The following is a 12,100-nucleotide window of genomic DNA, read 5'->3' as shown; positions in this document are numbered from 1 at the left end:
GAAGAAAAGACCCCACTGGAGATGGACGAAAACACCTGGAATTGGAAGGCAAAACCACTTGGAGGATTGAAGAAAACACTGCGAATTGGAAGGAAAACACTGGAGAATTGGCAAGGAAAACACTGAGAATTGAAGGAAAACCACTGGAGGATTGGAAGAAAAACACTGGAGAACTTGGAAGGAAAAAACACAGTGAGGAGTTGAAGGAAACCACTGCCTGGTCTGGTATGAATCCTGGTTCCTGCCTGTTTCACGCTGAGTTGAGGACTAGATATGGAGGGAACCATGAATCCATCATGCCTCATGTCAACGTTACAGGCAGGTGGTGTGTTTTCATACACACATTGGGCGCCCTTGATCAAAGTGGAGCAACGTTTTAATACCACATGATATCTGAACATCATTGCCAATCAGTTACATCCCTCCGTGCAGGCAGTTATTTTTTTCAGCAGGATAATATACCCTATGCCAAAAGCAGGGGAATTGTCCAGGAATGGTTCCACAAAACACGAGTGACTCCAGCTTACTGCAGTTCCTGTCCAGTCCCCAGCCCCTCGAGTATCTGTGGGATGAGACGGAACGAGCTATTCAGAGTAGAGATCCACTACCGTAGGAAGCATTTGGAGTCAACCATGGGCCAGCATCTCTGTGAAACACTCTCGACACCTCGTAGAGTCCGTGCCCTGGCTTTAACACCCCGACGACTTGAGGCAGTTCAACTGACTATTAGGAAGGTGTTCCTAATGTTTTGTACAGTCAGTGTATAGACATACAACTCCATTGTCACGATAACACACAACATTGTCTCAACCATCATAGTCCACAGTATTCAGCAGTTTAGACAATGGCCAGATATACTGCAACCTGACATTTATAGGTCAATGGACATTTCTAGCCTCAGGTGTATCCCAAATGCCTCCCTATGCCCTATTTAGTGCACTACTTTTGAACAGAGCCCTATAGCCTTGGAGTACACTATACAGAAGAACCAGGTGCCATTTGGGCTGCAGAGTGTTCAGTTTTCAGCTGTGCTGGACGCAGTTCTCACACCACACACTCTCTGTCTGTCTGTCTGTCTGTCTGTCTGTCTGTCTGTCTGTCTGTCTGTCTGTCTGTCTGTCTGTCTGTCTCTCTCAGCCTCTCTCTCCTCAGCCTCTCTCTCTCTCTGCTCTGAAAGAAAAGGAGCTGTAGTACAAGCTGCACTTTGCCAGACTTAGTCAACGTCTGTTTGGGAAGCATGAGAGAAGGTTGGTTTTAGTACAGAAAAGACCCCAGAGAATAAAATATGTTACGACAGAGAAAAGAAAGCGACACGCGGAGAGAAATACTTTGATAGTAATTGAAGCGTAGGACTATAGAGGGCATTAAAATAGGTCATTAATAGTTAGGTAAACACCAGTTAATAGTTAAACGCAATGAGAAGTTACGTGTCATTTCGTTACTTTCCTTAGTTTTACGACAGTTCAGGTGTTTTACCAAACAAGGTCAGATGTTTTACCACAGGTCAGGTGTTTTACCACAGGTCAGAGTTTTACCACCAGTCAGGTGTTTTACCACAAGGTCAGGTGTTTTACCACAGGTCAGATGTTTTACCACAGGTCAGGTGTTTTACCACAGGTCAGATGTTTTTACCACAGGTCAGGTGTTACCACAGGTCAGGTGTTTTACCCACAGGTCAGGTGTTTTACCACAGGTCAGGTGTTTAACACAGGTCAGGTGTTTAAACCACAGGTCAGGTGTTAACCACATCAGTGTTAACCACAGGTCAGGTGTTTTACCACAGGTCAGGTGTTTTACCACAGTCAGTGTTTCAGGTGTTTTACCACAGGTCAGGTGGTTACCACAGGTCAATGTTTTACCACAGGTCAGATGTTTTACCACAGGTCAGATGTTTAAGACAGGTCAGATGTTTTACCACAGGTCAGATGTTTTACCACAGGTCAGGTGTTTTACCACAGGTCAGATGTTTTACCACAGGTCAGATGTTTTACCACAGGTCAGGTGTTTTACGACAGGTCAGATGTTTTACGACAGGTCAGCTTGGTGACATAGTACACAAACGACGGATCCTTCAGGCACACAAACTGATCTCTGCATTTCTTACCAATCCTGAATAATGAGCCATATCCATCCGCTCCAAAAAGCAGGCCAACAAAACATTGGAACCGTGGGGTCAGAGGTCAGCTCAGCTGTCACCGTTTACACTCTGTTTAAACTATTTAGCAGGAAATCCTGTCCACGTTATTATTACAATAAATATTTTAGGTACATGAATAAAGTCAACTCTCTGTGACAGTCTATCGATAGTCTTTAAGCCTAAGCTAACACATCTTACTTCCTGATCTGATCTCACGGAAATAACCACAGAAACACACATTCTGATCACATCATTGCTCTTAATTCTCATAGTTAACGACTACAGATACAATTTACATTTCATATTTTGTCTGATATATGTTGTATATTGTCTGATATAGTTTGTATATTGTCTGATATATGTTGTATATTGTCTGATATATGTTGTATATTGTCTGATATATGTTGTATATTGTCTGATATATGTTGTATATTGTCTGAACTGGTATTTCCTGTTATGTTGGTTTCAGGTATGCAAACTGATGACGGCCCAACAAGGTGACACTGAAACATGCAATATATCCCTGCTAGGGGGAAATATAGGTTTTAACTAACTAAACAACAAAGAATAGTATCTACATGATCAGTCTCTGTGTGTAAAATAAAAAGTGGTTCATGTGAACCGAACTCACAGCTAAAAAATGTAAGGAAAGTAATCTAATGTAATTTGTTGCCTAGCCTTTACTGCAAATGACACTCAAGTCTTGAAAACAAACATTACACTAATATTACAGTTACCATGACAGCCTTTATAATAGAACGCTCGTTACCACGACAGCCTTTATAATAGAACGCTCGTTACAAGACAGCTTTATAAAGATACGCTCGTTACCGCGACAGCCTTATAATACGAACGCTCGTTACCGCGACAGCCTTTATAATAGAACGCTCGTTACCAGCGACAGCCTTTATAATAGAACGCTCGTTACCGCGACAGCCTTTATAATAGAAGCTCCGTTGACAGCCTTTATAATAGAAGCTCGTTACCCGCGACAGCCTTTATATATAGAACGCTCGTTACCGCGACAGCCTTTATAATAGAACGCTCGTTACCCGCACGACAGCCTTTATAATAGAACGCTCGTTACCACGACAGCCTTTATAATAGAACGCTCGTTACGCGACAGCCTTTATAATAGAACGTCGTTACCGCGACAGCCTTTTATAATAGAACGCTCGTTACCACGACAGCCTTTATATATAGAACGCTCGTTACCAGACAGCTTTATAATAGAACGCTCGTTACGACGACAGCCTTTATAATAGAACGCTCGTTACCCACGCAGCCTTTATAATAGAACGCTCGTTACCTGACGACAGCCTTTATAATAGAACGCTCGTTACCGCGACAGCCTTTATAATAGAACGCTCGTTCCGACCGGACAGCCTTTATAATAGAACGCTCGTTACGCTGACAGCCTTTATAATAGAACGCTCGTTACCAGACAGCCTTTATATAGAACGCTCGTTACCACGACAGCCTTTATAACAGAACGCTCGTTACCACGACGCCTTTATAATAGAACGCTCGTTACCACGACAGCCTTTATAATAGAACGCTCGTTACACGACAGCCTTTATATAGAACGCTGTTACCGACGACAGCCTTTATAATTAGACGTTGTTCACGACAGCCTTTATAATAGAACGCTCGTTACCACGACAGCCTTTATAATAGAACGCTCGTTACCACGACAGCCTTTATAATAGAACGCTTGGAGAAAAGAAACATCTTAAAGTAGAAATAGAATGAAACAAACAGGCATTCTATTTCTGTTCTATTATAATGGCCACTATAGTAGACATTGATCAAGTGCACAAGTGCACTACATGTGTGGAAAAATAACATTCACTGAGTAAAACATGTAATAATCCCCCRTCACTCACACACAAGTATTACTGTCAAGTTCAACACAACTAAAACAATATCTTTGGGCTACACTGCACACATTATTACATAGTACACGTTCCGCCTGTGGACATCTCTACTACTAAGTTCCAGCAGAGAATGACACCGTTTGTAGGCATAACTGATCTCTTTCAGGCAGAGTACACCTGGCAGAGTACACCTGGCAGAGTACACCTGGCAGAGTACACCTGGCAGAGTACACCTGGCCCTTTTTATTGAAAAGGTGAGAAAGAGGGAAAGTGTATGGTGTTCCTTTCACCTCTATAGCGGCATCCATCTTAAGCCAGGCCCAGCTCCAGCTACAATACACTTGATCCCTGAATCCACTTGTTTAACAAGCAACACCTCATTTTCAACTAATTCTCTCATTCTGAAAATGAACCACATACTGTAGAGGGAAAACATTAGTTCACAGATAGTAGTTAGTTCGTTAGCTAGTTAACATTTCACACAGATTGCAAGGGTCCAGTAAGCAACTAACACGAATCAAGTAGGTCACCTACTTCGGATTCAAAACGGGGAATTTCACCAAAAGGTGACTAGTTTGCATCCCCTGTAGTTTTGAGGGAACCATGTAGGAACTAAACAGAGCTAGCTAGGAACTAACCTGTTGTTGGACTTGTTCTTCTCCATCTGTTCAATCTGGTGCACATGCCAGTCCTCCAGCTCTTTCTTGGCCTTCTCTTTCCACTCAGCCTCCGCAGCCTTGGACGCAGAGTCTTCAGGGTTCACATACACACAGGGGGGATGGTATGATCAATACACAATCAACAGAACGTGCACAATACCAGGGTCCTATTCAGTAGGAACAAAGCGGAAGCAAACAGGCGGAAATGGGGAGGACTACCTGAATTTGTCCAATAATAATAGCTTGTTTTCGTTTTTCCCGTTGCAAAACGTTTTGCTACGGTGTGCACTAATGAATACCCACCCGGGATGAAACGTTTTAGTCCACAATGCATTGTATGAGCTACAGAAGATGATGCTCTTTTCTCAGGAGATCAACTACAGAGTCAATACAGCAAGAACAAGACCACCTCAAGCATACCATACAGGACATGACACTGAGTGGAACCCAAATGAAGGGTGGTTCACACACAGAAATAGACAGACTATTCAACTTCACTTTCTCCCCCCCAGGTCTTTTATTTAGCTTTTTAGCTGGTAGGGGGAAAAGGTGACATTTAGGTGTCAACCTTTGTCAATGTAGACAATGAGTGGACAAAATACTGCATGTATCGTAGCGGTAGAGACTGTATGTATCGTAGTTATAGGTAAGTCTGAAGTAGCTCTCTGTCCAAACTGGCACCCTATTCCCTATATAGTGCACTACTTTTGACCAGAGCCCTATGGACCCTGGTTAAAAGTAGTGCACTATATAGGGACTAATGTGCCATTTGGGCCACACTATAATCTCTGCTGTTTACTTACCTAGTTGCTCCAGCCGTGCCTTCTGCTCCTCCCTCCACTTACGCAGGCTCTCAGGCTCTGCTCTCAGAGAGTCCACCTGGGCGATGGCCGCATAGCTGTCCGATGGACCGTTGGACTCCTGGGGGGAGAAGAACCAGGACCAGGCATGAGACATAAGGACCACCAGTCATAGGCTGCGTTTACACAAGCAGCCCAATTCTGATCTTTTGCCAATTATATAGTTTCCAACAGGCTGATATTCTACATAGTTTAGCGCAGAAAACATGGTAATTAACTACAATGGCCATAATCCATTGTGCGCCCYCTTAAAATTGTCCKGGTCTGTGCGGAGRAGACACGGCGATAAAAAGAGAACGCGCGATCGAGAGGGATAAAAAGCAGTTGTTTCGCGACGCTGAAAATACATGATTCTAAGTGATTGATAGTTGCCATTCAGCAGTCATAAAAGTATGTCTTATTTACTTTTGAAGAACTACTAAAATAATGATTTATGTCAGACAGCAGCTCTATAGAGAGATGAGATGATGACTTGGAATGAAACAATAAAGGAATCAAAATAAAAGTCATATTTTATAAAGTAAAGTGAATAAATGTTGGTTAATAAGTGATAAGCAGTAATGGACAGTCACTACAATCTTGGGACTATTATTCATTGTTTTATTCTGTGTTGTTACAGCATTCAACCCACATAATGCATTTAATGTCTAAAAATAATAAATAAAAACTGAAATCCGTGATTATAGTTAGGGACCGTCCATAAATTAGTGTAAATGACACAATATTTTCATGTTGCACACCTTTTTATTTCTCATTAAATGCTTTCAATATCTGTATATTCATTTCTACAATGTATAGTTGGTTTGAGATTTTTAAGCCATTGAAATGTGGAGGAATTGGAATTTTAACCTCTAAATTACAGGATTGGTGTCCCGTTCCTCGGTACAGTTGAGCTAACGTAGGCTAATGTGATTAGCATGATGTTGTAAGAAACTAAAACAATTCCCAGGACATAGACATATCTGATATGGGCAGATTTACATGTTAACAATTCACTTACCATTGAGAAAGAGGTACTAATTGCAGGTGTGTTCTCATCTGCTATAGGTACAGTCTCACTTACAAAACTAACCTACAATAAAACATGTCCAAAAACATTTTTCTATAAATGTGAATTCTCATTAGAAGTGTTATTCTCTTACCAGCTCAAACATGTCTCCGTTTACCGTGGCTGCTGATGCTTCTGTAAACCCGGTATCTGACAGATGAAACAAAAAAACGGCTTTAAACAAACATATGACATGCTTTGCATTATTCTAACCTAGCTAGTCATCATTTGCTTTCGAGGGGTGGATAGATAGTGACAAGAATGCAGAAACACCTGCTTGGGCAGTAACTTAAACTAGCTTCTCACCACCACCTACCTATATTGGCTAACCTAATTTGGCCTGAGGATAACTTCAAWACATTTACACAATCACATCCAAACAAGTATATCGGACAAACTTGAGTCATTATTCAACTCAGGGTGCGGTGAGCTGCTGCTCCAACTAACGTTACTGTTTACATTGACAGTTGTCAATCAACTAACTAGCTAACGTTAGCTAGTTWGCTAACTAAAAGCCAGGCTAAACTTAGCTAGCAAACTAACTAACAAGTTGTCTGGTAAGAATTAACTACCTAGCTATGGTACTAATAAAAGTAACTTTTTTGTGTGTCTTCATTTATGTACTTCTAGTTTAGGAGTTAGTTTTAGTTAACATGCTAACTTAGCATAGCTAGCAACTTACCATATTCTACAGTAGCAGGTGAATCGGCTGCCGYCGGTTGTTCAACGGATCCCTCCAAAGCTCCGACTCCTTCGTCGTCATTCTCTATCACCGCTATTTCGCTTTCTTGCTGGGCTAAGAAAGCTGCTGCCGGGTCCACCTCGACAGGCAGCACTCCGTTGTCAGACGGGAACCCGAAATCTGCATCAGCCATCTTTCACAAAAGTGAAATGTAGCTAGTAGCTAACGTTATAATTATTGATTGTTATCTTGCTGGCTATCAATTAATTTAGCCGAGAGAGGAGTTATGATGATGATGGATATATCTGAATCATGCAGAACATGCAACTAACTGAACTTTTCATGAACGGTTGTCAGCTAATAGAACAATGAATAAGMACTAGCGTTAGCAAGCTTCTGTCTGTGATGATTCATGATTGCTCACTTTCAATTTGCCTAGCCTGCCACACGTACTTCCAACTTTTTTGGTTTATGAGGATGTGTCTCTCTCTGCTGGAGAAACCTAGAAATGCACTCCTATTTCCTAACTGGTATRTGAAGCAGTGTTGCCAACTCATCAGTYAGGAAAGTAGTTATTMCCTGTCCTAAAAGTCGCTAAATGACGCCATCACCTAATTTTCATAATTGTCCATGTGCATGTAATTGTGACGGACGCTGTAGGAGAGAGGAATAACGTCGTAGGAGAGACAAAAAGTGAGTAAAAAACACCCTAAATATGTTTAGAACTACATATGAACTTTCTTCTGTCGATTCTTGTTTTTTTAAATGTCACAATTCCAACCGTCCTCCTTTATCTGGGCTTGGGACCGGCAAAAGTGACCTATTTATATATATATATATATAAAAAGAAAATTGTTAGGTTTCTTAATTTGGTTTGGTTTTTAACCATATGGTCCACTTAGGAGCCTACAAGTCACAGTAAAACATTAACATTTTTAACCCTAACAATTTTTACATTTTTTTTGTATACAATCTACATTAACAATCTAAATGGACCAAAAAGAGACAATAGAAAAAACTGTCATTGGCAATATGAGAAAATTATGGTAACTAGTCTGGCCCTAATTTTTTCCAGACCCCCCCTCCAACACACACAGGCTGTGCTGGCTCACAGAAAGAGTGGGTCATTGTCATATTGGTCAAGGCTCTCTATGGCAGGTTCAGCAACTGAGGGAGCTGACTTAAATGAGTAAGCAGCTGATGTGCCAAAAAGCTGCAAAACATTATCAAACAGCTGGTGCTCATCGCAAGCCTCACCAGACAGCTTCAGTCCATATCGAATGTACAGGATGGAGTTAAGGGTCTGCATGGACATCCCATTTCTAAGTTTGCTTTTTACCACACTCATCTGGCTGAACACTCTCGACTTCAGCATTCGAGTGTGGCAAGGACAACACAGACACAGCAGCCATGGCAAGTTCTTGAAACGGGTTGATATCAGCTGCATCCCTGAACTTCCAAATCTCAGTCCAGAAGCCCAGTGTGTTTTGGTCTCATTCCATTTACTAAGATGGATGGCACGCCATTGCTGGACAATCTTGTCTATCTCTGCAGGGGAGTAGCCAAGGAGCTTGGCTAATTTTTCTATTTCTCCATGGCTCTTATTGTGCTTTTAGAGTTTCCTCCACATTGAAAACGGACATGTACTGCAAATGCTTCGATGTTGTCCGGCAGTCTCACCCTCAACTCATTAGTGAGGGAGATGGTGAAGGCTACACACCGCTTTCGGACATTGTTTTCATCCTCAGACGCAAGGTGGAGCTCAGCTGCCTTTAACTCAAAAAAAGGTAACGGTTTGGGGACTGACGTATCCATCTATTGGCCCTTTGAGTACATCAACATTTACCGGTGGATTCAGCACCCGGCTGCTCACAGACTTGATCAGGCTAACCAAGCTGTCAAGTAGCTTAAGAGGATCCCTCAAAAGCCTTGATGGCCAACTGTACCTCACCCAGCACTGACTTCAAAAAAGTCAGATACAATATGTTTTGAGGATCACTGTACATGGAGTATAACACCTCAGCCATGTAGCAGTGTTCACTGGACTTGGTGACTGTGAAATGCAGCCTAAGCTCCTCCCACTGGTCCAAAATGCGTGAAACCGCGGGTTCAATGGAGAGCCAACGTGTGGCACACACCTTGGTTATCTGTAAAGGTTTCTCCCCACAGTTGATGGTCTCATATATGGCCTTGTAGGCCTCCCTGTGCTTTGGAGACACTGAAAACCAGTTATAAGTCTCTCGTACCAAGTACTCCACACTACGGGGGATGGTGTCATTGGAAGCATGACTTACAGCGAGCTGCAGAGAGTCGCACACGCAACGAATAAGAACCAGATATTTGAGGCCATACTCCTTCAGCACTTTATGGACCCCATTGTTAATCCTCGTCATAAGAGGCATTGTCAGTCCCTATCCCCAGGAGTTTCTATTCTCGAGGAAAGCTACAACAGCACAGGGCTATAGATTTGGCATCTCCTCCATCCAACTCAACAAGCCCCAGAAATGTTGATACAATTGTCTGCTTGGTGTCACTAAAGTACTTTATCACAACCCCCAGGTACTTAGAAACACTTACATCCGTGGACTCATCGAGGAGGAGGCTGAAACGCGCTGGTCATCCACATCTGCGACCAACTCTTCCAGAAAGTATGGTGCTAGAACACCATTAATCATTTCTGTGCTCTTTGTCCTGTGCATTTTGAAGTGGGTAGCAGCAGTGGAGTCTGAGAAAGCAGCTCTACATGCTTCTCCAATGTGATCACATGCCAGCATGGAACTGTAAAGGGGTTGCGTCAATCGAATCTGGTATCAGGATAAAATGTGATTCAGAGTCACCGAATATACTTTAAGTATTTTTATTAAACTCAAGCGATGAATGGTAAATGCAATTTTCGTATATACAGGGTTCACTGTATCACCACGCAGGGTAAAGCAGAGAAACAAACAACAGTTATTATACTGTGAAAGAAATAGTTCCAACTCGTCCGTTGGCCTATCACAGTAGAGGCTTAGCGTGGTTTAGACTCACTAGCCTGTCGGTGGCGCCCAGGCTGGTCCCAGCCCCACAGCGCTCCAGATGTCCGGCACTGTTGCTGTGTAGATTACGCTCCCACACCCTAGAGACTGAGGTCAGACAGTTCTGTAACACTGTTGCTGTGTAGATTACCACGCCCACACCCTAGAGACTGAGGTTAGACAGTTCTGTAACACTGTTGCTGTGTAGATTACGCTCCCACACCCTAGAGACTGGTCAGACAGTTCTGTAACACTGTTGCTGTGTAGATTACACTCCCACACCCTAGAGGACTGAGGTTAGACAGTTCTGTAACACTGTTTGAGCTATTTACACCTGCATAGAAAGCATACTGTTCCCGTTCAAGGTTAACCACAGCTTCTCAGCACACTATCTGGGGCAAAAAGTTACTTCCAGCACACACACAGGCACACATGCACAAAGCAGATACAGCATACAATATTCAATCACAAATGATGTGGTGGCGGGCTATAGTGCATAAAACACATATCCTCACAGAACAGTGTCAGCGATAGCTAATGCCATGGTGGCCTCAGCATTTTTTGGCAGCTTGTTTTGGGTGGCAGCTTGTTTGGGTGGAACTGTTATTAGGCTTTGCCTTTTGAGGTATGTTTTTGAGTTGTCATGTGTTTTTTACACACTAAGTTTGGCGTAGAATCAGCCTTACAATACAGGCAGTATGCCAGTGTATCATCTCCAATAAACGGCTTCAACCAGCCTTTGAATTGAGGGTTGTATTCCCACTCCTTTCTGTATTTTAGAGTGTACAGTTTAGACTGAGACATAATGAGCTAGCCAGCTAGATGTTTAGCTTATGTCACAGAGAGGCACACTGTCAAAAGTTGATGTAACAGTTACTAGAGAAATGAGACGAAGTTAAAACGCTGGACAGGTGGATCGGTATATAGTAAGACAGTTTATTATTGGTAAATGATATCTGACAAATCGTGCTGCACGGATCCGTTTGTCAAGTTCCTAGTGTTAGTAAAACGTTTACTGGAGACAGGAGACCAAGTGGAGACATAGGACGAGGTGGATACTTTTATATAAGGCCGTTTAATCACAGTAAAATATCTTAGTAAAATCTTGCAGCAAGGCACTTCTGTCTGATTCTTATTGAACGTCCGGAAAAGAGACTAGTTTCAACAGTTGTACAGTTTTATATAGACAACAAGCAAAGTAGGTTGATCTGCGAGTCTGGCCTTCGATTGGTCGATCTGGGTCGTGGGTTGTCCTGTCCGGGCCTGATGTCGACATTCCATTGGCTCTTCCCACAGTTCTTTGTCTTGCGCTCCAACCTTGAGTTGTGTGTGTCTGTGTGATTGTCATGGGGAGGGGAGTTGTGGGTGTCGTGTATATGTCTAATGAGTCCAGCATATGTCCAAGAGAAAGAGGGGGTGTGGCATATTGTGTCAACTATAGCTAATGTTGAGAAGTTGTTAAAACAAGTTACCAATATCTAATACAATTTCTTACACTAGCGAACTATCAAAAAGGAGTCCCCATACATAGTGGCCAATACATTTTATACAGGTAATGACGTAGGTAGATTCTGGCAGCTCGTGCTGCTGACTGGTCGCTGGTAGTGGAGGATCGTCCCCTTCAGGCTGATATCAATGTCTCATTGGTTCATGGTAATGTTCTTTGTTCGTGGAACTCCCGCCTGAAACAGGGTGTTGTGTGTGTGTGTGGGTGTGTATGTATGCATGCGCCGTGCTCGTTGAGTGCCATGCTGGTCTGGGTTGTCTCTTGTATTGACAAGATGTTGATGCAGACAACAGCAACTGGCGCCCGAGGTCAG

The 12,100-nt window shown here is 42.7% G+C and overlaps 1 protein-coding gene across 2 annotated transcripts in view; it reads right to left on the bottom strand.

Moving 5' to 3' along the window:
- cltb (clathrin, light chain B) overlaps nucleotides 1-7,703 on the bottom strand; it is a 17,655-nt gene extending 9,952 nt beyond the window's left edge. The window contains exons 1-4 of one of the 2 annotated variants that reach the window (XM_023974818.2): nucleotides 7,264-7,703; nucleotides 6,676-6,731; nucleotides 5,477-5,594; nucleotides 4,653-4,764 (exon numbers count right to left, since the gene is read on the bottom strand). In XM_023974818.2, the coding sequence (XP_023830586.1) occupies nucleotides 4,653-4,764; nucleotides 5,477-5,594; nucleotides 6,676-6,731; nucleotides 7,264-7,456 (479 nt within the window). In that variant the 5' untranslated portion in view covers nucleotides 7,457-7,703. The remainder of the gene's footprint in view (nucleotides 1-4,652; nucleotides 4,765-5,476; nucleotides 5,595-6,675; nucleotides 6,732-7,263) is intronic. The other variant, XM_023974900.3, reaches the window with a different exon arrangement.
- Between the last annotated feature and the right edge of the window lie 4,397 nt (nucleotides 7,704-12,100).

The sequence above is a fragment of the Salvelinus sp. IW2-2015 genome, linkage group LG1 (assembly GCF_002910315.2).
Source record: "Salvelinus sp. IW2-2015 linkage group LG1, ASM291031v2, whole genome shotgun sequence".
Taxonomy (NCBI): Eukaryota; Metazoa; Chordata; class Actinopteri; order Salmoniformes; family Salmonidae; genus Salvelinus; species Salvelinus sp. IW2-2015.
Note: the sequence above shows the minus strand (reverse complement) of the source record. Positions and strands in the feature narration are given on the sequence as shown.